Here is a 27433-nt window from a genome sequence, read left to right as displayed (position 1 = left end):
AAAGTGTTGAAGTTACCTGGAGGTGTTGTTTTAGAGCGGTTTTGAAGGAATATAGAGATGCACTTACTTTTATACCTGTTGGGAGTGCATTCCACATTGATGTGGCATAGAAGGAGAATGAGTTAAGATCTTTTGTTAGATCGAAATCTGGGTTTAACGTGGTTTGTGGAGCTCCCCCTGGTGTTGTGGTTATGGCGGTCATTTACGTTAAGGAAGTAGTTGGACATGTACTTTGGTATCAAGGAGGTGTAGCGGATTTTATAGACTAGGCTCAGTGCAAGTTGTTTTACTCTGTCCTCCACCCTGAGCCAGCCCACTTTGGAGATGTGGGTTGGATTGAGTTGTGATCTGGGGTGGAGGTCTAAAAGTAACCGGATTAGCTTATTCTGGGATGTTTGGAGTCTAGATTTGAGGGTTTTGGAGGTGCTGGGGTACCAGGAGGTGCAAGCGTAATTGAAGAAGGGTTGAATGAGAGTTCCCGCTAGAATCCTCAAGGTGCTTTTGTTGACCAATAATGAAAACCTAAACGCTTCGAAATTTAGCATCTTCCACGTGTAATCTGTAGGGGTGTAACGGTACGTGTATTTGCCTTGAACCTTTTCGGTACGGGGGTTTCAGTTCGGTTCGGAAGTGGCACAACACGGCATGCTAGCAGCGACTGGACTACGATAAGACTGACCATACCTCCTCTTTTCACCGTATATGTCCTCTTTTGCGGGGCTGTCCGGGTGAAGTTTCTTAAATGCCTCAAATGTCCGGCATTTTAAGTTAGGGTTGCGTGTATTTTCAGTGTACGTTCAGGGTTAAGAAGGGGTTAAACAATGTTAAACAAGGATGGACCGCTCGCCTGTATCGATTGGGGACATCTCTACGCTGCTGATCCACCTCCGCTTGAGATGGTCTCCTGTGGACGGGACTCTCGCTGCTGTCTTGGATCCGCTTTGAACTGAACTCTCGCGGCTGTGTTGGAGCCACTATGGATTGAACTTTCACAGCATCATGTTAGACCCGCTCGACATCCAGTGATTTCGGTCCCCTAGAGGGGGGGGGTTGCCCACATCTGAGGTCCTCTCCAAGGTTTCTCATAGTCAGCATTGTCACTGGTGTCCCACTGGATGTGAATTCTCCCTGCCCACTGGGTGTGAGTTTTCCTTGCCCTTTTGTGGGTTCTTCCGAGGATGTTGTAGTCGTAATGATTTGTGCAGTCCTTTGAGACATTTGTGATTTGGGGCTATATAAATAAACATTGATTGATTGATTGATGGTTAAAAACAAAACAAATTGTGCACGTAGCAGCATTCGTGAGGGAGGGGCAGAGAAAGAGAGAGCGAGAGACAGGGTATCTGCAGGTTTCAGCAAGTCAAATTTAAGACCTTTTTAATGCCACCTTTAATGAAATTTAAGACCGAAAAAAATCATAAAAAATCTATAAATATAAGCGATGGTTGGGGATCCCACTGTACTACAACCTCAATGACAATCATTCAAGTTTACTTTTTGTATGTTTATTAATAAACAAACTGATAAGCACCACTCTGCCAAACAGCTAAAAAAAATCAAAAATCTTGAGAGATCCAAAAACTTTGACATCCAAAACAAACAAACCAACACAAACGCCAGTAAAAACATAATAACCGAGGTGAGGGTAAAAATAAATTACATTTCATTAACACATACCGAGACCCGTTGACTTGGTCGAAGAGCAGGTTTTGGATGTGAGGTGCTAATCCGTGTCTCGTAATATATGCTGTTTTATCCTTTCCGCAGGAAAATGTATTAGCAACCTGAGAATCAGGAAACATCACACGAAAAAGATCGCCAATCCCGTCATTTGAGGTGTAGGATTGATGTTTCACCACAGTGTGCAAGATCCAAAACACCTCGGATTTTAATGTTGCTGTCCCGCCGAAGATTAGTGTCAGGTCAGTGCTGCTAGCGGCAGTTGTTGCTAGCTGGGGGGGCGTTGGCGCTGGACCCACGCAGAACTGAGAGATGCCCGGTGTTTGTTTTTGGCTCTCTGCCGCAATGTTATGCTTACCGCACTGCATGTACGATTCGACCGCTCTAATTCCCATGGTGCCAAGTTTGAAATCCCTCTTACAAAGTATGCACCTGGCCTCCTCGGCATTGGCAACAGGCTTAAGCCAGCTTTTAAACCGGCTGTCCTCCAGCCAACGCTCGCAAAACTTGCATTTCCCCATGCTGACTGAAAGGCGGGACGCGAGGAAGAAAGGAAGGAGTCTGCGCGCGACCCAACTATGCGAGCGACTGACACTGAAATCACTCACTTTTACTCAAAGACGTGCCGTAACTTTTACTCAAAGACGTGCCCCGCAAAAAAAAACAAAAAAAAAACTGGCCCAACAATTTAAGACCATTGAGTACTGAATTCAGGAGCAACAGTGTGGTTTTCGTCCTGGTCGTGGAACTGTGGACCAGCTCTATACTCTCGGCAGGGTTCTTGAGGGTGCATGGGAGTTTGCCCAACCAGTCTACATGTGCTTTGTGGACTTGGAGAAGGCATTTGACCGTGTCCCACGGGAAGTCCTGTGGGGAGTGCTCAGAGAGTATGGGGTATCGGACTGTCTTATTGTAGCGGTCTGTTCCCTGTATGATCAGTGCCAGAGCTTGGTCCGCATTGCCGGCAGTAAGTCGGACACATTTCCAGTGAGGGTTGGACTCCGCCAAGGCTGTCCTTTGTCACCGATTCTGTTCATAACTTTTATGGACAGAATTTCTAGGCGCAGTCAAGGCGTTGAGGGGTTCCGGTTTGGTGACCGCAGGATTAGGTCTCTGCTTTTTGCAGATGATGTGGTCCTGATGGCTTCATCTGACCGGGATCTTCAGCTCTCACTGGATCGGTTCGCAGCCGAGTGTGAAGCGACCGGAATGAGAATCAGCACCTCCAAGTCCGAGTCCATGGTTCTCGCCCGGAAAAGGGTGGAGTGCCATCTCCGGGTTGGGGAGGAGACCCTTCCCCAAGTGGAGGAGTTCAAGTACCTAGGAGTCTTGTTCACGAGTGGTGGAAGAGTGGATCGTGAGATCGACAGGCGGATCGGTGCGGCGTCTTCAGTAATGCGGACGTTGTACCGATCCGTTGTGGTGAAGAAGGAGCTGAGCCGGAAGGCAAAGCTCTCAATTTACCGGTTGATCTACGTTCCCATCCTCACCTATGGTCATGAGCTTTGGGTCATGACCGAAAGGATAAGATCACGGGTACAAGCGGCCGAAATGAGTTTCCTCCGCCGTGTGGCGGGTCTCTCCCTTAGAGATAGGGCGAGAAGCTCTGCCATCCGGGAGGAACTCAAAGTAAAGCCGCTGCTCCTTCACATCGAGAGGAGCCAGATGAGGTGGTTCGGGCATCTGGTCAGGATGCCACCCGAACGCCTCCCTAGGGAGGTGTTTAGGGCACGTCCAACCGGTAGGAGGCCACGGGGAAGACCCAGGACACGTTGGGAAGACTATGTCTCCCGGCTGGCCTGGGAACGCCTCGGGATCCCCCGGGAAGAGCTAGACGAAGTGGCTGGGGAGAGGGAAGTCTGGGTTTCCCTGCTTAGGCTGCTGCCCCCGCGACCCGACCTCGGATAAGCGGAAGAAGATGGAACGATGAAGTACTGAATTCAAGACCATCTTAGGAATTTCTAATAAACGTAATACTTTTTAGGGCCTTAATTTTAGACACATGAATTTAAGACTTTTTAAGGATCCGCGGATACCCTGGAGAGAGTTATGATAAACGCGCATGCGTCGCCAGGCTCTGCTTTTTACCAATTGATTTGTCAGATTTTATTTTTTATTATCTATGGCGGGGGTGTCAAAAATGTGCCCCGGAAGCCATTTGCGGCCCACAGCTAATGTTTTAAAGGCCCACAGCATATTCTAAAAATACTATTAAAATAAACAAAAACATAAACAAAAGTTAAATAAAAAAGCTTAAAGGCTAAATGTAATTTAGAAAAAGATGCAACGTTAACTAATAAACAAAGTTGTTGTTTTTTCTTTCAAACTGTCATTGCTCAAAACAAAATGTTTAATCAAAATCAGTGTTATTATGAATTATTGACCTATCCAATGTTCCGATTACTTCACATCAAAAATTCCACTAAGAAAAATATTTTGGTGGAAGATTTTGCAAATTTGGTAAATAAATAACCCAAAAAATTAATATTTTGTTGTTTTCTTACCGTACCGAAAATGAACCGAACTGTGACCCCTGAACCGAGGTACGTACAGAAACCGAAATTTTTGTGTACCGTTACACCCCTAGTAATCTGTATGGGTAAAGTTTGAAAGTGATCAGATGAAATATCTAGGAGGAAATGGTTACAAAACAACGCCAGGAAATGGCAAACACCTGTCGAAAATGACCTTTTTAAAATTTTGAAGTTAAAAACTTACAAAAGATGAGAGTTGCACGACCTATGTTTATTATGGTAGGAGGCTAGATTCTTCACTGATGGTGCTGTTGCATGGTAAAATAAATTGCTGTTTGGTCCACAGTCATTTGGCATATTTTCACTTCGGCCCTTGAAGGCCAAACGTTTGGGCACCCCTGATCTACATCTTTCAGCTTCATAGATGCACATGCATGTTGAGTGAAACATGTTGCCAGGAAGAAACGTACAACTAAAAGAGTAAGTGGTAGGAGTCTTTGTATACCTGTGATGTAACTGTTCATGCTGTCCACAGATATCAGCTTTTCATTTGCCAAAAAACTGGAGTTGTAGTCACTGAAATGGTCACTGTCCACAGCTTCACTCTGAACATTGTCTTTCTGAGTTGTGGATGGAGCCAGCAGGAAAGGATCACAGAAAAACAGGCAGTCAGAAGACTGTAAAAGAGTGGTAAAAGCAACAGAAAGGCTGGTACCTACTTTCATGTCCGTACGATCCGTATGTCCAAACTGAGAAAATGTTAAGGGGCCTTCTGACAGATCTGTCAAGAACAAACAAAGTAGTGGCTTCAAATAGGTTCACTGGCAGTTCTTGATCAAGTAGAGATTGCCAGATAAAAACATCAGTGAAACCACAAAGAAGGGCTTCAGGTGGTTTTGGATGAAGAGGTGGGGGGATCCATGGTGTAAAACGCTGCTTGGGGAATAATCAACCGTATTATGTATAACCGTATTTTTCGGACTATAAGTCGCAGTTTTTTTTCATAGTTTGGCCAGGGGTGCGACTTATACTCAGGAGCGACTTATGTGTGAAATTATTAACACATTACCGTAAAATATCAAATAATATTATTTAGCTCGTTCACGTAAGAGACTAGACGTATAAGATTTCATGGGATTTAGCGATTAGGAGTGATAGATTGTTTGGTAAACGTATAGCATGTTGTATATGTTATAGTTATTTGAATGACTCTTACCAAAATTTGTTACGTTAACATACCAGGCACGTTCTCACTTGGTTATTTATGAGTCATATAACATAAACTTATTCAGCCTGTTGTTCACTATTCTTTATTTATTTCAAATGGCCTTTCAAATGTCTATTCTTGCTGTTGAGTTTTATCAAATAAATTTCCCCCAAAAAATGCAACTTATACTCCAGTGCGACTTGCATGTTTTTTTCCTTCTTTATTATGCATTTTCGGCAGGTGCGACTTATACTCCGGAGCGTCTTATACTCCGGAAAAAGTGGGAATTATTATTACAAATTGAGATCTGGAAGTCAAACGTGTTTGTAATTGCTATGAAGTGGAAAAGAGGTAGGACTAAATAAGCTCTGCTTCTTCTTACTCCTTTTAGAACATGTAATGAGAAATTTTAAAAATGTAATTTATCATATTGCAAGTGTATGCATGTTGGAAATAAACCTAAACAACTCATTTACCCAGCATACCAGAGGTTCTTCTTTAAAAATGGCATTTAATATTTCTACTTATAAGCAAAATAAATATGTCTACAATTTAATTGATAATCTGGATCACATTTTATTGCACCATGTATTTTTCTAAGATTAATTGTATGACTAGACTAAGGATGTGCCGATCAATTGACCAGAAACAGCTGATTTCTGTGAAAAAGTAGTGATTGGCCATCGCCGATCAGAAAATCCGATGACCTTTGTCTAACACAATTTATTTTTGGTACCCCAGCAGACAGAGGCAGCTCGTAGAGATGGTATTTATGACTATTTGAAGTGAGTCTCAACTTTAGGAGCCGTTCAAAGGGGCTTGTTATTATATTTTTTTGTTTGTTTTTAAACAGTTTTTCATTATTAAAGACACAAACACTGGTGGCAGTTATGAGATAAGATGTAAATCATAATAATATAAATCCATACATATATTAGTCTATTGTTGGGAACTACCGTATTCTAAAATATTTTAAAAAAACAATTATTTGTATTGTGTTTTTTGTTAACATTATATGAGGTGGTGCCATAGCAGTGTGAGTCTTCAACGTCACTGTATCTTCCTACTGGTCCCTCAGGTCAGCTGACCAGCTGATCCTGGAGGTACCCAAATCAAAGCGCAAGCTCAGAGGGGACAGAGCCTTTTCTGCTGTGGGTCCCCAACTCTGGGACGATCTCCCTCTTCATGTGAGACAGGCCCCTTCTTTGGCTATTTTTAAAACCCTTCTTAAAACCCGTTTTTATTCACTGGCTTTTAACCCAGCATGAAACTTTAAACTGTTTTTAACTTTTTAACTCCTTTTTATCTAACAAATTGTTGTAGGGTAATTTGTATTTGCTTTTTCAACGTGTATTTCACTTCTGTTTTAAATGTCATTTTATAGTCTGTCCTTTGCCTGTATTTCTTTGTGGTGTACAGCCCTTTGTTCTTCAACTGTTGTTGTTTTTAAAGGGCTTTATAAATAAAGTTGGTATGGTATGGTACTGTGTGTAGTGTGCATGTTCAATTATTCCTAGTCCTCCAGTGATAACGTGACCTGTGCTGCTGTCAATGATCATACTATTTTGCTACTTTTATTTGGTCTTTGAAGGGTTTTAAAGTATTTTTAACTATTTTTGGCCTCCAGTACTCTGGAATGCCCTCCCGGTAACAGTTCGAGATGCCACCTCAGTAGAAGCATTTAAGTCTCATCTTAAAACTCATCTGTATACTCTAGCCTTTAAATAGACCTCCTTTTTAGACCAGTTGATCTGCCGCTTCTTTTCTTTCTCCTATGTCCCCCCCTCCCTTGTGGAGGGGGTCCGGTCCGATGACCATGGATGAAGTACTGGCTGTCCAGAGTCGAGACCCAGGATGGACCGCTCGTCGGGACCCAGGATGGACCGCTCGCCTGTATCGGTTGGGGACATCTCTACGCTGCTGATACGCTTGAGATGGTTTCCTGTGGACGGGACTCTCGCTGCTGTCTTGGATCCGCTTGAACTGAACTCTCGCGGCTGTGTTGGAGCCACTATGGATTGAACTTTCACAGTATCATGTTAGACCCGCTCGACATCCATTGCTTTCGGTCCCCTAGAGGGGGGGGGTTGCCCACATCTGAGGTCCTCTCCAAGGTTTCTCATAGTCAGCATTGTCACTGGCGTCCCACTGGATGTGAATTCTCCCTGCCCACTGGGTGTGAGTTTTCCTTGCCCTTTTGTGGGTTCTTCCGAGGATGTTGTAGTCGTAATGATTTGTGCAGTCCTTTGAGACATTTGTGATTTGGGGCTATATAAATAAACATTGATTGATTGATTGATTGATTGATATTTTTAAACCATTTGTCTTTTCACACCATTTATTCATATTCTTATTGTCCGTAGCACGAAGGGAGCTCATATCTTTGACAGTGCTAAGCTAACTATCCACTTACGGCGAGCGACGCGAGTCATGCCTCCACTCAACGTCACATCCAGTTGCAAAAGCTATTTGTCTCAGCCAGGAAGTAATCAAGCTCGAGGGGAGAATTTCGGCATTATATTCCTTTCATGATGCCGAAAAGCAACAGGAAATGATTATCCTCGGTAAAACGCAGGCCATTGCCACCAGAGCTCAGCTAGCAGACACAGTGGTCCTTTCAGATGAGGCCACAGCTGCATCCTCTTCTCCTATTGCAGCAGGCGTTGCCTGTGCTCCGTGCGCTCTCACCTAATTCTCTCTCAAGGCAACACAGAGACGCCAATGCATGCTTTTATTATAAGATGTATAAATTATTGTAACACCCTGCTTTCTGGTCTTCCTAAAAAAGTTATTGCACCTTTACAATTACTCCAAAATTCAGCAGCATGTGTCCTGACGAAGACCAGAAAGCGGGCTCACATTACACCAGTTTTAAAATCTCTGGATTCGCTCCCCGTGTGTTTCCGGATCAATTTTGAAGGTTTTTCTTATGGTTTGGAAATGTTTTTATGGTATTGGGCCTTATTATTTTTCAGATTTGCTTCTACCCTGTGATTATTACAAGTTGTATAGATTATTTTAACACCCTGCTTTCTGGTCTTCCTAAAAAAGTTATTGCCCCGTTACAATTACTCCAAAATTCAGCAGCATGTGTCCTGACGAAGACCAGAAAGCGGGCTCACATTACACCAGTTTTAAAATCTCTGGATTCGCTCCCCGTGTGTTTCCGGATCAATTTTGAAGGTTCTTCTTATGGTTTAGAAATGTTTTTATGGTATCGGGCCTTCTTATCTTTCAGATTTGCTTTTATCCTGTAAACCTTCCCAGGTCCTGAGATCCTCCGGCACTCATCTCCTAATTATTCCAAAAGTCAGAGGACACAAAGTCACGGGATAGCATCTTTCTGCCATGACAATGACTTCTGTTCTCTTTGATAAGCAGTTTTACTGTTGTGTTACAAGCACCGTTTGGAAACAATTAAGGTGTGTAAATAAAGATTTGTAAATTACTCATTTCACAATGTATATATCTGCAGCCTATAGTCTCTTGCAGCTAATATATATATATATTTTTTAATCCTAGAATTTCAGTGTGGCCTATATAGCAGTGCGCTCTATGGTCCGGAAAACATTTTTACAAGATGATCATCACTGGAGGACGAGGCTAAGGCAATAGCACACAAGAAGTTATGCTGATCGCTAAGCAAGCTGGTGGTGTGAAGGGGTGAAGTAAAAGAAAGATACAAATAATTCCACACTGAAATCCGTTTGCCTTTCAGCTCCTTGTTAAGAACAGCGAGTTTGGTGAAATAAACTGAAACAATGTAGTAAAATTAAATGGTTAATATCTTGAGTGGTGTGTTGACGAACACTTACAGTATATTGTGTATAACAGGATATGCGAGTCTTTAAGTGAAAACCAGGAATGTTCTTACCCGTTTGGAGTTCCGTGTGTTCGTCCTGGTTCGAACCCATCTGAGTGGGAAGAGGAAAAAGCACTGTGCCTTGGTTTCGAGATGTTGGGTCATCCACATTCAATTTAATCAGCATGTCTGACAGATTATGTGCAGCAATGAAGTCGTCTGCATTGACCCTGCATGAACAGAAATAGAAAAATCATTGGAAAGTGAACAAGTTGGAAAATCATGTAGACATAATTTAATACAACCAAACAAAAAATAAGCAACAAATTGTTTCTGGAAGTTTGAAAATTATTTCACTAATACAGTCAATAAAACTGAAGCTTAATGCAATCAACACGATGGAACCAGTGTGCATCAGAAAGAAAAATAGGAATCAATAAAGTACTATCCATCCAACACAACAGTAACATTATCCCTGGCGAGCGACACGCAACTTCTACAAACCACTCCCCGTATCAGTTGGTTGTGACACAGTAGCCCATACAGCGGCCTGTGACATGTCTGCAGGGTTTCCCCTTAATGTAACTTGTAACTAAAAAAATGTCTATCCACCACACCTTGTAATTTTTTCTTTACATAAAAACAAATTAATGTGATATAATGTAATAAGCAGTAGAAAATGGATGGATGGATGGATAATGTACTGTAGCCACACAAAATCTGATGCTATATTTAACTTTAATTGCCAATTTTTTGCCAACAACAGGCCTTATTTAAACAAGTTTCACCTCCTGTGCAAACAGTTTCGTCTCCGTGCTTCCCCAGTACACAACAACACTTGCTCATTCTACGCCAATCTGCTTTTAGACACAGACCGTGTGTTTGTGATCATAGGAGAAAATAACAACAAATCAAAACCACACAAACATAAAACTTTACCACCAGCAGATGGTTACAGTGTGAATGTATACATATAGTCATATATATGTGCACTATTAACTAGTAATGCGCCAAAAACATGGCCACCGGAAAGAGTTTGATCATCGAAAACAGCGCTGACAAAATCCGATGTAAACAAGACGCACGCGATTGTCTGGAGCTTTGTCAGCATGTCTGCAATGTTGATGTAACTTAAATATATCCCAGATATACCCACGGACAGCAATCTACAAAATATGAAAATATTAAGAGGACAGAGGTGGCTTTTAAGGAGAGAATGTCCAACTCGAGCAGCAGCGCAAAGCAAGTCATCCTTGGTGCAGGGACATGGATGGATGGAACTTATATATATATATAATTATATATATAGTAGTCTCTAAACACGAGGACAGTCTATAATAACACCAGGAAAAGATGCTAAGTTTGTTGATAGTCGTTTTCAATTTAAAAAAAAGGGACTAATCGTCTCTGGACACTTGAAAACGTCTCAAGTAGGCTAAACTTTATGCATCCCACAATGAAGAACTGACGCGGCTGCAGTGCAGGTTTTACCATAGAGTAAAAATGTACAATAAGCAGCAACAATTGAAAATATGGCAACATGTATGTTAATACCAATGAATAATAACAGGTTTGCTTGTCAATGCATACATTTTCTGAGCGTTTTTAAAGAAAATCATATAATCACAGCAAATTATGCCATAACGCCATGGTGACCACGCCCCCACCACCACCTGGAATCCGAGGTGAGAATGTTTTCTACGTTTTGTTTGGATATAACAACATTCCTCAAGGATAAATCAATCCCAGCACAGAATTTCATTGCTCATTTTGGCCCAACAACAGTCTGTCCGACATTTATCGTGCCACCCATTGCGAAATGCGAGCAAGTCTTACGTTTTCTTTTTTTGCCTCATTGTTGGACAGTAACATTAGCATAGTTTGATACTCCTGCTTTTTAACTATTTCCACTAAAAATCGCTTTGAAGCTGTACGGTGTGTTTTATTTGATTAATCCAAAAAATTAGTCAATAGATTACGCCATTGTCAAAATAATAGATAGCTGCAGCAGTAGAATGAATGAGTACCAACTGTCCAAACAAAGAATATCCCGGGGTGTCGATTGAATCTTGTGGTTTTTCTTTTTCTGTTACACAATGTGCTCCTTTTCCTGCTCCTAACTCCAAGCTAGATGTCATTTTCTGCCGGCTGTCACCCTTTATGATGTCATCACTGGCAAAGTACAAAGGTGGCGTCTGCTTGTCTCTCCCTTCCTCCCATCACCGTCGTTGCCAACAGTTCTTAATGAAGGTAAAGGGATGTTAAATGTTCATTTATACATTACATTTACATTGATTTCTACATGTAAAACTATCCATCCATCCATCCATCGTCTTCCGCTTATCCGAGGTCGGGTCGCGGGGGCAGCAGCCTAAGCAGGGAAGCCCAGACTTCCCTCTCTCCAGCCATTTCGTCTAGCTCTTCCCGGGGGATCCCGAGGCGTTCCCAGGCCAGCCGGGAGACATAGTCTTCCCAACGTGTCCTGGGTCTTCCCCGTGGCCTCCTACCAGCTGGACGTGCCCTAAACACCTCCCTAGGGAGGCGTTCGGGTGGCATCCTGACCAGATGCCCGAACCACCTCATCTGGCTCCTCTCGATGTGGAGGAGCAGCGGCTTTACTTTGAGTTCCTCCCGGATGGCAGAGCTTTTCACCCTATCTCTAAGGGAGAGACCCAAACTCATTTGGGCCGCTTGTACCCGTGATCTTATCCTTTCGGTCATGACCCAAAGCTCATGACCATAGGTGAGGATGGGAACGTAGATCGACCGGTAAATTGAGAGCTTTGCCTTCCGGCTCAGCTCCTTCTTCACCACAACGGATCGATACAACGTCCGCATTACTGAAGACGCCGCACCGATCCGCCTGTCGATCTCACGATCCACTCTTCCCCCACTCGTGAACAAGACTCCTCGGTACTTGAACTCCTCCACTTGGGGCAGGGTCTCCTCCCCAACCCGGTGATGGCACTCCACCCTTTTCCGGGCGAGAACCATGGACTCGGACTTGGAGGTGCTGATTCTCATTCCGGTCGCTTCACACTCGGCTGCGAACCGATCCAGTGAGAGCTGAAGATCCCGGTCAGATGAAGCTATCAGGACCACATCATCTGCAAAAAGCAGAGACCTAATCCCGTGGCCACTAAACCGGATCCCCTCAACGCCTTGACTGCGCCTAGAAATTCTCTCCATAAAAGTTATGAACAGAATCGGTGACAAAGGACAGCCTTGGCGGAGTCCAACCCTCACTGGAAACGTGTCCGACTTACTGCCAGCAATGCGGACCAAGCTCTGGCACTGATCATACAGGGAGCGGACCGCCACAATAAGACAGTCCGGTACCTCATCCTCTATGAGCACTCCCCACAGGACACGGTCGAATGCCTTCTCCAAAACTAATTGTTCTCTATAAAGTGTGTTTGTCATTATGTTCTGGCTGTCGGGATTGAGTTAATTGTGTGAATGTCCAACCAAGCATCCACACATAAAAGATTCTACATAGAAAAAAAAAATATATTTATTATTATTATTATTATTATTCCACCCAAAAAAATATCCCAGATTACCCAGAATGTATGGACCAGTTTTCCCAATGAAAATTAATGGGCCAGTTTTCTCAACCGATTGGAACTGTTCCACCATCCACACTCTCAACTTACCCTGGACCATCAAACTACCATTTTCCAAGAATTTCTAAAATAATCAGTTTTCCAAAGCCTTATTTTCACTTATTCCTGGAACATTTTCACAGTCCACATTTTCCCAATCGTTTTTGACCATTGCACCTTCGAAACATTTATCTTAGTTGGGAAAACAAAATTACCATTACATATTCTAGGAATTCCGAAATTCCCATTTAAATTTAAACTGTTACTACATCAATATTTTTTAACCGATTCAAAAAATTCCAACACCAACCCATTCATATCATCGAGGACAATTGTGCCACTAACAATATTTTCACAAATTCCCGGTTTTCCCGAAATTCCCAATTGCCCACGGAATTCCTATTTTAATTTTCACATTTTAAAACCTGTAACCGACATTTTAACCATACACCCACACTGCTCTTCCCATAAATCAAACGCAAAACATGCTTTCCTTTTACCATAATTCCCGGTTTTCCGGCAAGTTTCTCCCATCGACAATGAATTGCAAAAAATAACCCAAATTTCTCATTCGATTTCAACCATTCCACCATCCACACACTGTGCTCACCCTGGACATTCATGCCAGCATGTTTCCCGGTTACGAAAATTCCCTGATTACCAATTACCAGGAATTTCCCTCCATTGAAAATGAATGGACAATTTAGATCAGTGTTTCCCACAGGTCAGGCATCTATTTGTGGTGGTGTGGTCATGCGGGCATGGGGGTGGCAGCGGAAGCGGCGATGACCAAGAAGAACGCAGAGTTGGGATATAATTACAACACTATGTACATTTTTATATACATATTTATATATATTTACATATTTATATAATATCTAACTACAAGCTCCATTCACAGACAGAGTCCCATTGCTTTTATGAGCGGTCGAGAAGGTCAAAAGCCGAAAAAAAATAATAATAATTATTATTTTATTTTGTCTTTTTTATTTATTTGTGGCAGCCGTAATTCTTACGTGGCGGGCCGCCACAAATAAATGAATGTGTGGGAAACCCTGTAGATCACCTATTTACATCCCACATTTCTAAAGCGCTTCAAACCGTTCCACTGACCCTGGACATTTAAGCATTTCAGTTCCGGTTCGGGTACATACAATTCCTTCTTGTAAAAAGAATTTGTTTTGGTACGATTGAGTAGGGCTGGGGGATTAACGATATGAATATAAATCCCTATTGAAACGGAATCATGGTCAATGGAAAATGCTTTGAATAAATCATTCAATAACTTTTTTTTTTCAAAAAATAAAAGCGGAAGTTGCAAAGCAAGGTTGGTTGCATGAACAAAGGCACTCGCTCCCTGGTAACCGAGCAACGCAGGAAGTGATCACTGATCAGTGCAGGGTTCGTACACCTTTTCCATGGCCAAATTCAAGCACTTTTTAAAAGGACTTTCAAGATTAATTTTACAGTTTTTCCAGTACCCTTCAAAAGGTGAAAACCATTGTGAATCAATCCATAGCCTTGTTGTTTTGAGGTCACCAAATGTTTCTGTAGGAAAAACACGGAAAATCTGTTAAAACCTAAGCCTAACATTGGACAGGCAGTTATCATTAACTGTATGGGGCATAGAAAATAAAGCAGTGCTTTTGTAGACTGCAAACACCAATGACATTGGGTAAACATGTCTTTATGTGTGTTGTTTTTCAAATGTTTTGTTATTTTTCTTACTTACAGCACTCGATGACATCGAACAGCATGGATTGATTCACACCATTTGTGCTTGTAAACTGCATAATGTTATATGAATACACGCACCCTCAAAATGTACATTTCACTCATTTATTAACAAAACTGTTCCCTCCATATTAATATAAGGATAATAAATTAAAGGAAAATATTTAGTTTGTTTCACAACACCTCAGTCACCTTTCATTATGCATATCTAGGCCTTATAACTGTGGCCATGATAACAAATTAACAAAAAGACAAACGTTAACTTTTTTTGCTTTCACTGAGGTAGCCGACAAGTTAAGTAGACAACAAAAATAATAGAGAAAGAAATGCTGTGTTGTGTAAAATCTACAAAGACATTAATATTAACTCAGCTCTAAGTTGTGAAAAAGGTTACAAATTATAATAATAAATAATAATAATAATAAATTCGATTTTATATAGCGCTTTTCTATTATTGGATGCTCAAAATGCTCACAGAGAAGTGAGAACCCATCATTCTTTTTTTTTTCATTTTATTTTTATTGACATCCAGCATCAGACATTTGAAGTGAAGTGAATTATATTTATATAGCGCTTTTTCTCAAGTGACTCAAAGCGCTTTACATAGTGAAACCCAATATCTAAGTTACATTTAAACCAGTGTGGGTGGCACTGGAAGCAGGTGAGTAAAGTGTCTTGCCCAAGGACACAACGGCAGTAACTAGGATGGCGGAAGCGGGAATCGAACCTGCAACCCTCAAGTTGCATCTACTAAATCATATTCACATACATCATATAACCGTTGTCTGTCCTAAATGTCAAAAGTATTTTTGTTTGCCACCCACCCCTCCAAAAAAAGAAAAAGAAACAGAGATAAACAAAAACAAGGTAGTATCTACACATACATCAATTAAATCAGCAAAGAATAAATAATACATTGATAATAATAATGAACAGAAATAAAATAAAATAAATATATACAGATACTTATATGTATATATACACATATAGGGAGTAATCTTTTTTTCTTTTTTTTGATTGAATGATTGAATTGTTTACAAAAGCTTACAATTCAGAAATCATTGATAAAACTGTTTCATGCTTGTATAAGTGTTTGTTGAATATGAAAGTATACTCAACCTCATATATTAAAACAAAATGGGAGAAGGAAGGAGGGATAACTATATCGGAGGAAGAATGGACAATAACTACTTACGTATAAAATACTACACGGTCTAGCTCCATCCTATCTTGCCGATTGTATTGTACCATATGTCCCGGCAAGAAATCTGCGTTCAAAGGACTCCGGCTTATTAGTGATTCCCAAAGTCCAAAAAAAGTCTGCGGGCTATAGAGCGTTTTCCGTTCGGGCTCCAGTACTCTGGAATGCCCTCCCGGTAACAGTTCGAGATGCCACCTCAGTAGAAGCATTTAAGTCTCACCTTAAAACTAATTTGTATACTCTAGCCTTTAAATAGACTCCCTTTTTAGACCAGTTGATCTGCCGTTTCTTTTCTTTTTCTTCTATGTCCCACTCTCCCTTGTGGAGGGGGTCCGGTCCGATCCGGTGGCAATGTACTGCTTGCCTGTGTATCGGCTGGGGACATCTCTGCGCTGCTGATCCGCCTCCGCTTGGGATGGTTTCCTGCTGGCTCCGCTGTGAACGGGACTCTCGCTGCTGTGTTGAATCCGCTTTGGACTGGACTCTCGCGACTGTGTTGGATCCATTATGGATTGAACTTTCACAGTATCATGTTAGACCCGCTCGACATCCATTGCTTTCCTCCTCTCCAAGGTTCTCATAGTCATCATTGTCACCGACGTCCCACTGGGTCATTATTGTCACCGATGTCCCACTGGGTGTGAGTTTTCCTTGCCCTTATGTGGGCCTACCGAGGATGTCGTAGTGGTTTGTGCAGCCCTTTGAGACACTAGTGATTTAGGGCTATATAAGTAAACATTGATTGATTGATTGATTGAATAATATGGAAATATCAATGGACTTGTACCAGCTCACCCAAGTGGAGGGAGTTTGGCTGGAAAAGTTTGATCAGATTTTTCATTACACCTTCTCAGAAGTCTCACTATAACTCCCCTGCCTGCTGGAGAAATTGTGGGAATTCAAACGCAAACCACTACCATGTTTTCCGGGACTGCTCTACCATAAAGGACTATTGGAAAGAGATACACCAAGCTTTACAGGATATTTTTCAACGAGAAATACCCCTTGTTTGTTGGACTTGCTCCTCAAGATTGGCTGAAGAAAGATAAATACTTAATGAATATCCTACTGGTGGCTTGTAAAAAGACCATCACTAGGAAATGGATATCCCAGGAGAGCCCAACTTTGAAGCAATGGATGGAAACCACAATGGACATATATATATAAAATGGAGAAGATAACTGCCTTTATTAATTATAAATATGAGAAATTTGCCTCATACTGGGAAAACTGGGTCAATTACGTCACGCCCCATAAGCCTGACTTAAATCTTGGGAATTAGTGTACTGTTTAAAAAAAAAGAAAACCCATCATTCATTCACACCTGTTGGTGGTAAGCTACATTTGTAGCCACAGCTGCCCTGGGGTGGACTGACGAAAGCGAGGCTGCCAATTTGCGCCTACGGCCCCTTCGACCACCACCTATCATTCATTCACCAGTGTGAGCGGCACTGGGGGCAAAGGGTGAAGTGTCCTGCCCAAGGACACAACGGGAGCGATTTGGATGTCAAGAGGCGGGGAGCAAACCTGCAACCCTCAAGTTTCTGGCACGGCCGCTCTACCCCGTACATTACATGACCTTCACAGCACAAACAAGTCCAATAATGTAACCATTTTAATGCAATTACCCAAAACAACATGGAACTTGCTTGCCTTAACTGAGAGTGTCAGACAAGTTAAGTACACAACCAAAATAATGGAGCAAAAAATACATCGAACCATGTTGTATAAAAACTCAAAATCATTCACATTAACTCACCTCTATGTTGTGCAAAAGTTTACAAATTACATATTACTTTCAGAGTGCAAACAAATCCAAAAAGTGCAAATAAGAACTTCCGCAAACATAACTGATCCTTTAAGTTTGAAAAAAAAATAACAATTTAAAAAAAATACCCTTCATGGGTAGACTAAATACCATCATTCAGTTCTTACATTTTCTCTGTCAACTGATGTTCAAAGGTCTCAAGATTTCTCTCTTTTTCCTATGCTGCGTGTGGAGAGGCGGAGCCAGGCCCAAGATGGCGGCAAGGAGGCGGAGGATGTGAGCGAGCGGCAGGGAGCGACGCCACAGTCAAGTGCATGTGCGTGGATCGCGCACCGGTACACAATTAACATTTCTCCTCACACTGTATAAAAAGGGGGAAGGAGGAGAGAACGGGGCAGAAGGAGGAGAGCCCACAGCAGCGACCGGGGAGCGAAAGCAACGAAGAGCAGACGACGACGACAACAGCTGAAATGCAATCGAGGAGCGAGCAGTGGAAAAGGAGCTGAAAAGTGACCTGACCGCAGACAAGCTTGTTATTGAAAAATAAACAAGACTCAAACCTGCTCGAAAGCAATGTCCTTCCTTGATGGTCCATGGAACCCGCACGACGACAGCAAGAGTCGTTCACACTGCCCTTGTAGGTCTGTTTGACTTTGAAATGAGGCAGTTTGCCTTTAGCCTCAGCTTTTTCTGCATTACTGAAAATATATTTTATCAGCTGGAAATAAGCCTAGTGTTCAAATATTTAGGCTACAAACTTCTGTTTTTAATGCATGTCTCTCTCTTTGTTTTGTTTTTTCTGGTTCTAATTCCATCTAAATCAGGGGTGCCCATTATGTCGATCGCGAGCTACCAGTCGACCGCGGGGGGTGTGTCAGTCGATCTCCAGCCAGGCTTTTAAAAAAAATAGACCTAAAAATTAGTGATCATCAATCTTCACCAAGACGTCACTTAAATGACATTCACGGTACCGGAGGGTCTTGTGAGATGACGCTGGCTGCTGCAAGATCATTATTATGAAAATATGACCGAGAGGAAGGCGAGAAACACTTTTTATTTCAACAGACTCTCGCGCCGTACCTTCCGTCAAAACTCTAAAGGCCGACTGCACATTTCCTATCTTCACAATAGAAGCCCTGCTTCATGCTGCCTGCGCTAACTAAATACAGAGTCTCGGAAAACTGGCGTGCACAAGCGATCCCTCAGAAAGCTGGCGTGCACATCACTTGAGCACGCCAGCTTTCCGAGACTCTTATTTTGTTAGCGCAGGCAGCATGAAGCAGGGCTTTTATTGTGAAGATAGGAAATGTGCAGTCGGCCTTTGGAGTTTTGACGGAAGGGACGGCGCGAAAGTCTGTTGAAATAAAAAGTGTTTCTCGCCTTCCTCTCTGTCATTTTTTCATAATAATGAACTGGCAGCAGCCAGCGTCATCTCACAAGACCCTCGGGTGCCGTGAATGTCAATCAAGCAAGCTACGGAATTTGCCGCCAATGTTTTTCTTGTAAAGTGTATGGAAGCTGGATGAATTAGATGCCAAAAACCAACCACTTTCATGTGGTATTGTACAGAAAGGACAACTTTTTTTCTCCTCCATTTGAAAATGTGGGCGTCATCATCATTACTGTCTGATTCCAATCAATGCAAGTCATCAGAATCAGGTAATACACCAACTTATATTCTTGTCTTTGTGAAAGAAAGACATCTATATGTGTTACACATGCTTGTATTATCATTAAACACATTTAACTTGTTTATAAAAATGTCTCTTTCATAAATAAATAAATATAAATGATATATATAAATGAGGTAGATCCCCTCGAGTTGGTCAATTGAAAAGTAGCTTGCCTGCAGAAAAAGTGTGGGCACCCCTGATCTAAATGTTACCAATGAAAATAAAATCAGCTGATTAAACATGAAAATATAAATGTCAACTTATTTTCTATTAGGCTATGTCTTAAGACTATGTCATTCACAACCTTGCAACTTTAGGCTATCCATGGCAGTCAGTGTTTACCTTACGTCAACTGAGCTTAGATTTTTAGTTGAGGGAATTATTATAAATTATAATTTATCATTGACAAACGCTCGCTTTTTTCCTTTCATAGCTCTTAGTAACTGTCCATAATTAACACGTAACCTAGCACTGATCTCACAGTTTAGGTCTAGCACAGACATGGGCAAACAACAGCCCGTTGAACGTTTTAATCCGGCCCGCGGAACTTGTCCAAATTATTGAAAAAAAAATAGTAAAAAGTGTTTTTTTTTTTTTTACAAAAAACTCTTATCAATGTTAAGGTTTCTGCCTACCATATGCGTTTTCAGCGCTTGAGTATCCTTAAAGAGGAGCCACCCATTAAATTATATTATTAGATTACATTTCATATTATTATCGTCGGTAAACCTCGTTCGTTTCACCATATCCCTGTAACACCACGTTTCCCCACTACATGGCGCTCATTGACCTTTTGGGCTTGTGGGATATTACTTCCTTCTTCTCTTTAGCTTTGTCTTGTGAGCAATGTTCCCTCTAATTTTTCATGAGTGTGTGAGGATTCAGTGGAGCACATGTGAGCAACAGCAGACGTGCACACTGTGGCCACACCTGTCCCAAACCTGACATCATAACAACTTGAATGTTTTATTAAAATAATTTTCTGATATGAGTGATTTTGCCCTCTTAGAAATGACAATGACAAAAAAACATGTTTTTCATGAACTATGTGCTAGTATTCGATGTCTGGTTGCGGGTCCTGTCTTTAAAAGAAATGTTACCCCTTTCAGAGATTACATTTAGTTCATGTAACTTTCTGTCTGTAAAATACATCTTTTTATTAGCATTTATGAAATCTAGTGACAATATTTCATGAATGATATCCTTAGATTAACATTCTTAATAAATGGCAGTAAAATAAGCACACATCTGATTGAAGAGTCCAGGGCCCTATTCGGACTTTATTAATGAATTCTCAGAGTTCGTTGCTGATCTAGTGACACACGCCGATAATATAATCATAATGGGGGACTTTAATATCCATATGAATACCCCATCGGACCCACCGTGCATAGCGCTCCAGACTGTAATTGATAGCTGTGGTCTCACACAAATAATAAATGAACCCACGCATCGCAACGGTAATACGATAGACCTAGTGCTTGTCAGGGGCATCAACGTTTCCAAAGTTACGATACTCCCGTATACTAAAGTATTGTCTGATCATTACCTTATAAAATTCGAGGTTCAGACGCATGTTCGTCAAACTAATAATAATAATAACTGCTATAGCAGCCGCTACATTAATACGGCCACAACGACAACTCTTGCTGACCTACTGCCCTCGGTAATGGCACCATTCCCAAAGTATGTGGGCTCTATTGATAACCTCACTAACAACTTTAACGACGCCCTGCGCGAAACCATTGATAACATAGCACCGCTAAAGTTAAAAAAGGCCCCAAAAAAGCGCACCCCGTGGTTTACAGAAGACACTAGAGCTCAGAAATTATTATGTAGAAAGCTGGAACGCAAATGGCGCACGACTAAACTTGAGGTGCACCATCAAGCATGGAGTGATGGTTTAATAACTTATAAACGCATGCTTACCTTAGCTAAAGCCAAATATTACTCAAATCTCATCCACCGTAATAAAAACGATCCTAAATTTTTGTTTAGTACGGTAGCATCGCTAACCCAACAAGGGACTCCTTCCAGTAGCTCAACCCACTCAGCTGATGACTTTATGCAATTCTTTAGTAAGAAAATTGAAGTCATTAGAAAGGAGATTAAAGACAATGCGTCCCAGCTACAACGGGGTTCTATTAACACTGACACGATTGTATATACGGCGGATACTGCCCTCCAAAATACTTTCTCTCGTTTTGAGGAAATAACATTAGAGGAATTGTTACAACGTGTAAATGGAATAAAACAGACAACATGTTTACTTGACCCTCTTCCTGGGAAACTGATCAAGGAGCTCTTTGTATTATTAGGTCCATCAGTGCTAAATATTATAAACTTATCACTCTCCTCGGGCACTGTTCCCCTAGCATTCAAAAAAGCGGTTATTCATCCTCTTCTTAAAAGACCTAACCTCGATCCTGACCTCATGGTAAACTACCGACCGGTGTCTCACCTTCCCTTTATTTCAAAAATCCTTGAAAAAATTGTTGCGGAGCAGTTAAATGAACACTTAGCGTCTAACAATCTATGTGAAACCTTTCAATCCGGTTTCAGGGCAAATCACTCCACGGAGACAGCCCTCGCAAAAATGACTAATGATCTATTGCTAACGATGGATTCTGATGCGTCATCTATGTTGCTGCTCCTCGATCTTAGCGCTGCTTTCGATACCGTCGATCATAATATTTTATTAGAACGTATCAAAACACGAATTGGTATGTCAGACTTAGCCCTGTCTTGGTTTAACTCTTATCTTACTGATAGGATGCAGTGTGTCTCCCATAACAATGTGACCTCGGACTACGTTAAGGTAACGTGTGGAGTTCCCCAGGGTTCGGTCCTTGGCCCTGCACTCTTCAGCATCTACATGCTGCCGCTAGGTGACATCATACGCAAATACGGTATTAGCTTTCACTGTTATGCTGATGACACCCAACTCTACATGCCCCTAAAGCTGACCAACACGCCGGATTGTAGTCAGCTGGAGGCGTGTCTTAATGAAATTAAACAATGGATGTCCGCTAACTTTTTGCAACTCAACGCCAAAAAAACGGAAATGCTGATTATCGGTCCTGCTAGACACCGAACTCTATTTAATAATACAACTCTAACATTTGACAACCAAACAATTAAACAAGGCGACACGGTAAAGAATCTGGGTGTTATCTTCGACCCAACTCTCTCCTTTGAGGCACACATTAAAAGCGTTACTAAAACGGCCTTCTTTCATCTCCGTAATATCGCTAAAATTCGCTCCATTCTGTCCACTAAAGACGCTGAGATCATTATCCATGCGTTTGTTACGTCTCGCCTCGACTACTGTAACGTATTATTTTCGGGTCTCCCCATGTCTAGCATTAAAAGATTACAGTTGGTACAAAATGCGGCTGCTAGACTTTTGACAAGAACAAGAAAGTTTGATCACATTACGCCTGTATGAACTTTCACAGTATCATGTTAGATCCGCTCGACATCCATTGCTTTCCTCCTCTCTAAGGTTCTCATAGTCATCATTGTCACCGACGTCCCACTGGGTCATTATTGTCACCAATGTCCCACTGGGTGTGAGTTTTCCTACCGAGGATGTCGTGGTGGTTTGTGCAGCCCTTTGAGACACTAGTGATTTAGGGCTATATAAGTAAACATTGATTGATTGATTGAAGAGTCTGAGTGTTACAACCTGGCATTTACACATTGTGTGGCGTTGGGGTTGTCCGACTTTTTGTGTGGCCATAAACGCAACACTGGCTAAGTGCCATGAGTGCTTGTGTTGGTGCAGGTGAGAGAGAAAGCGGCTTCTGCGGAAACGACGGATGACAAAGTTGGTTTAAGCCTGGTTTGTATGGCAGAAAATTACCAGTTTTTATAGATAAAAGTTTGTTTTACTCATGTTTTTGGTGTGGTTACAAACAGTTTTGCTCAATAAAGTGATTGACGGAATTCCTGTCCCTAAAGTGTCTCGACAGACGATAATTGAACTGTGTTGACAGAGATTGTTCTATTCATCGGGGCCACTCTTGTTGTCTCTTGTCACTCATAGAGTTGCATTGCAAAATCACACAGAATAAATTGTAATGTGTTTATTTTGTTTAAAGTTCAGATGGGATTTTTGATTTTCTGCACAGGGTTAATTTACTGTGCGCAGTGGACGCGTGAGTAGTGCGCAATTGCGCAGGCGCGCAACTTAGAGGGTACGTTGCCTGTGAGCCCCTCTGTAAAAACGAGCTTATCAAAGCAAAGAAAAGTGGACAGTGAGTGCCGAGTATTTAATGCAGAATGGACAACGAAATACTTTTTTTTACTGAAGTCCGATCATGATATATGCCAAGAAACTGTCGCGGTTTACAAAGAATACAATATCAGCTGCCTATTTGCTACAGAAGATGCTACCTTTGTTTGGCTCGACCTACGTCTGTGAGCAAACATTCAGCGTCCTGAACATCAAGAAATCCCGTCACAGATCCAGGTTAACTGACCAGCATCTCGGCGCTATCCTGAGAATTGCCACAACCAAACTCCATCCAGACTTTGATGTATTGGCCAAAAAGGGAGATCAACAAAACTGAGTTTCTCTGCTGTTATTCTGTGATAATCAAATGTAAATAATTCAAGTAAATCAAATATATACTATGAATTTCTCTACTGTGTTTATTCTTAAAGCAAATTAAATTAATGCATTTGAAAAAAAAAAAAACTGTACAATGAGCCTTGCTGCCTACTAGAGATGCGCGGATAGACAATTATACCATCCGCAACCGCATCACTAAAGTCGTCATCCAACCAAACCAACATTTCATCAAAACCACACCCGTCCGCCACCCCCCCGTTGTTATTTATCTAATATAGACGATGCAAGGCATTAGTGAGGTTAGAAAGTGTAACTCCCTCCAAACAGCACAGACACAATGGCTTTCTTGAACCCATTTATTTGAAGGCTTCCTTTCCCTTCAAATTCACCGTGAAAACTGTAATAAATAAAGCACGTTACAAACGTAAAAATTATAACATGCACAGCATGTGGATCAAACATTTTACCAAGTAAAATACCAACAAATGACAAATACCTCGTTGGCCATATCCGTCGACAGACCAAACGTGACACTTCAAAATAAAGGTATGCCCACATACTGTTTTAAAGAGTGCTGCTCGTTTATCGTATGTGGGTAACAACATTTAACTATTTATAAATGGTTGATTTCTATAAGCTAGTAAGGTAAAGTGTTGTACCTGACAAGTTCGGGCTACCTTGCTTCTGCAGCCTTCATCAGTGATGTTAGCGTGACGTTGTCTGTGACGTGATATATGGATTTAACCATCAAGAGTGGTCAGGTACAACACTTTACCTACCAGCCTATATAAATCAACCATTTATAAATACACGTCAGTAGGCTAAATGAACCTCTTCAACATAACATTTAACTATGTATAATGTAGCGGCTGGCTACGGGGTGTTAGCAAATGACTTCGGCTGAGGGGCGGGACTTTCGGGAGAGATAGGGAAGTGACCTTGTCGACAGGAAGTGCGAGTTTGAGTTGTCCCGGGAAAAGCGTTAGAGACATGAGAGCTGTTGTGTGGTTGTATTACATCCTGTGCAATAAAGACAAGACAACCGAAAGAAGTTGTATGAGCCCACATTCCTGGGATTATTACAATATATATTTCCGAATTGGTTGAACCGCCACCCGCCCGAATCTATTTAAAATCTATTTTTTTGTCATGTCACCCGCCCGACCCGCGGTTTATCCGCGGACTCTGCGGTTGTGACCGCAAACCGTGCATCTCTACTGCCTACTCATGATATGTTACATGTTTGTAGGCCAAATCCTCTCACGTAATGGCTTTTACATGTAATTTATATTATTTCACACAAACACTCCATCCATCTGTTCCTGACCCAATTCGGCCCTCCTGGCAAAAAGTTTCCCCACCTTAGGTCTAGCACCTACCAAAAGGTTAGAACACAAAACTTTAGCTAACTTGTAGGGCTAGTAATCTCTGTGGCATTCCTTTCATATAACTCGAGAGAGCCGACTCTCCAATTGGGAAAAGCTGGATTTCCTTTTTGCATACTTTGCAGCAGGCTAGACGTGGATTTGGTCCATGTTTTATCCAAAGTTTGGATTTGTAATTTTCCATCCAATGTTCATTAAAACAACAACCTCCCGGCATGTTGCACCGATGCATCACTGTCCTCTTGGGGGCGACACAGAGCCGTATTTCTGGCATGACAACAACCTGACATAAGGGCTCGTGCAAAGCCAAAAGATCAAGCGGGTAGCTTTAATTTTTGAGGAAACTTAAATTATTTTGTGTCCATATTATAATTTGCCTATTGAGTCAGACTGCTGAGAAATATAATGAACAGTTCCAAGCATTTACAAGCACTTCACCCAAAGTTCAAGCATTTTTCAAACCTTGAAAACACAACATTAAAATCCAAGCATTTTCAAGGTTTTTAAGCACCTGTACAAACCCTGTCAGTAGGAGTGACACGCTAACAACCAATCAGGTAACAGTATCAACTATCAGGCTTGTTTGCGCCGTCTTGTGGTTGATTCTTTGCATGGAGTGAGAAGAGCGAAGAAATTGTGGCTAAAACAAGGAAAAGTCACCTCAATATTATTCCAGTTTTTTGTTTTGTTTTTTCAAAAAGGGACTGTGGTCAGTCTGTAAATGATGCAAGGCGCTCATCCCCATCAAGACTGCCAATACTAAACCACCTTAGCTGCGCTCACCCTTATTGCTGGGCCGCAAAATTAAATTCCCTTTCTCAGCTGTGGTGCGTATGGGCCGCGGTCGTACTCAGTTGTAATACACATGTTCACCATTTGTGGCAGTAATGACAATATCAAACAGAAGAAATCTGGAGCTAAAGCCAGAGAAGATTCTTAAGCACAAAAATTATGACTCAAGTGTTGAAGCTGTATTTTCATTTGCACTTTAATTTTATTGAGAGTATATTCAAGAAACATTAAGGATTTATCATTAAATTCAGTTAGAATGTATGCATTTTATTTTATCCATCCATTTGTTATTTTTTCATATTAATTTATGTTTATTTGTATTTATTTTTATATGAGCAATGTCGTTTTCGAATGGTATTAAAATCAAGAGTAAGATTACCAATTCAGTATTAATATTTGAGTGGGCCCCAGGCTCCTTTGTAGTAGAAAAGTTGGGCCCTGGGGTCGAAAAGGTTAAGAAACCCTGCTTTAAAGCACAACTTCCTGGCACTAAACCTGCAGAAAATCGTTTCTCTCTGTTTACATTTTCACACTTTGCACTATTTTGTTACACTTTATTCAGCATTTCTTATGGTTTCCTTATTTTTGCACCTGCGTTTTAAGAGGCTATCAAGGAAAAAATAATGTTTTACTCACATCATATCCTCTTTGAAACTGAGGGCAAACTTGTACTGCATGGATTGTGATGCTTGGGAGGTTTCCTGCTGCCGTGTTCTTTCCTCCAGGTAGGACGCCTCAGCACAATCTCCTCTGTTCATTGTGACAGCAAAGTATATCAGCATATTGACACCAACTTCCATCACAAAACATACACGTTTCATACAGAGCTGGTGTTCACTCCTGCGATCATGGGAGAACAAGAGCCTATCCCAGGGGACTTGAAGAACACATTGGTCACATCAGAACACACAGAGTAAAATTTAAGAATGACTTTCTTTATCATTTAGGCTATTACGTGGTTAGAGTGTCCGCCCTGAGATCGGTAGGTCGTGAGTTCAAACCCAGCCGAGTCATACCAAAGACTATAAAAATGGGACCAATTACCTACCTGCATGGCACTCAGCATCAAAGGTTGGAATTGGTGGTTAAATCACCAAAAAATTATAACCGGGCCAGCCACCACTGCTGCTCACTACTCCCCTCACATCCCAATCCAATCCAATCCAATCCACTTTATTTATATAGCACATTTAAACAACAAGAACGTTTCCTAAGTGCTGCACAGCCATGTTAAAAACAATATTAAAAAACAATATTATGCTCCACCAATGACTGAATAAAAACAAAAAATAAATAAATATAAAACCAATATAAAAATAAATATGATTAAAAACAATATAAAGGGTAAAATCAATTAAAACAGTAAAATAGAAATCAAAGTGTATAAAAACACAGAGGACAACAGAGGACCACACAACTCACGCAGTGTTAAAAGCCAAAGAATAAAAGTGGGTCTTAAGACGAGACTTAAAACACTCCACTGTGGAAGCAGTTTGAACATGGAGGGGCAGAGTGTTCCAGAGCTTAGGGCCGACC

The 27433-nt window shown here is 41.4% G+C and overlaps 1 protein-coding gene across 2 annotated transcripts in view; it reads right to left on the bottom strand.

Moving 5' to 3' along the window:
- cep192 (centrosomal protein 192) overlaps positions 1-27433 on the bottom strand; it is a 146364-nt gene that overhangs the window by 108545 nt on the left and 10386 nt on the right. The window contains exons 3-6 of one of the 2 annotated variants that reach the window (XM_061881704.1): positions 26534-26647; positions 9236-9393; positions 4874-4935; positions 4660-4774 (exon numbers count right to left, since the gene is read on the bottom strand). In XM_061881704.1, the coding sequence (XP_061737688.1) occupies positions 4660-4774; positions 4874-4935; positions 9236-9393; positions 26534-26647 (449 nt within the window). Of the gene's footprint in view, positions 1-4659; positions 4936-9235; positions 9394-26533; positions 26648-27433 lie in introns of both variants that reach the window. The other variant, XM_061881703.1, reaches the window with a different exon arrangement.

Source organism: Nerophis ophidion, linkage group LG21 (genome assembly GCF_033978795.1).
Source record: "Nerophis ophidion isolate RoL-2023_Sa linkage group LG21, RoL_Noph_v1.0, whole genome shotgun sequence".
Classification (NCBI taxonomy): Eukaryota; Metazoa; Chordata; class Actinopteri; order Syngnathiformes; family Syngnathidae; genus Nerophis; species Nerophis ophidion.
This window is presented reverse-complemented; position numbering and strand designations above follow the sequence as displayed.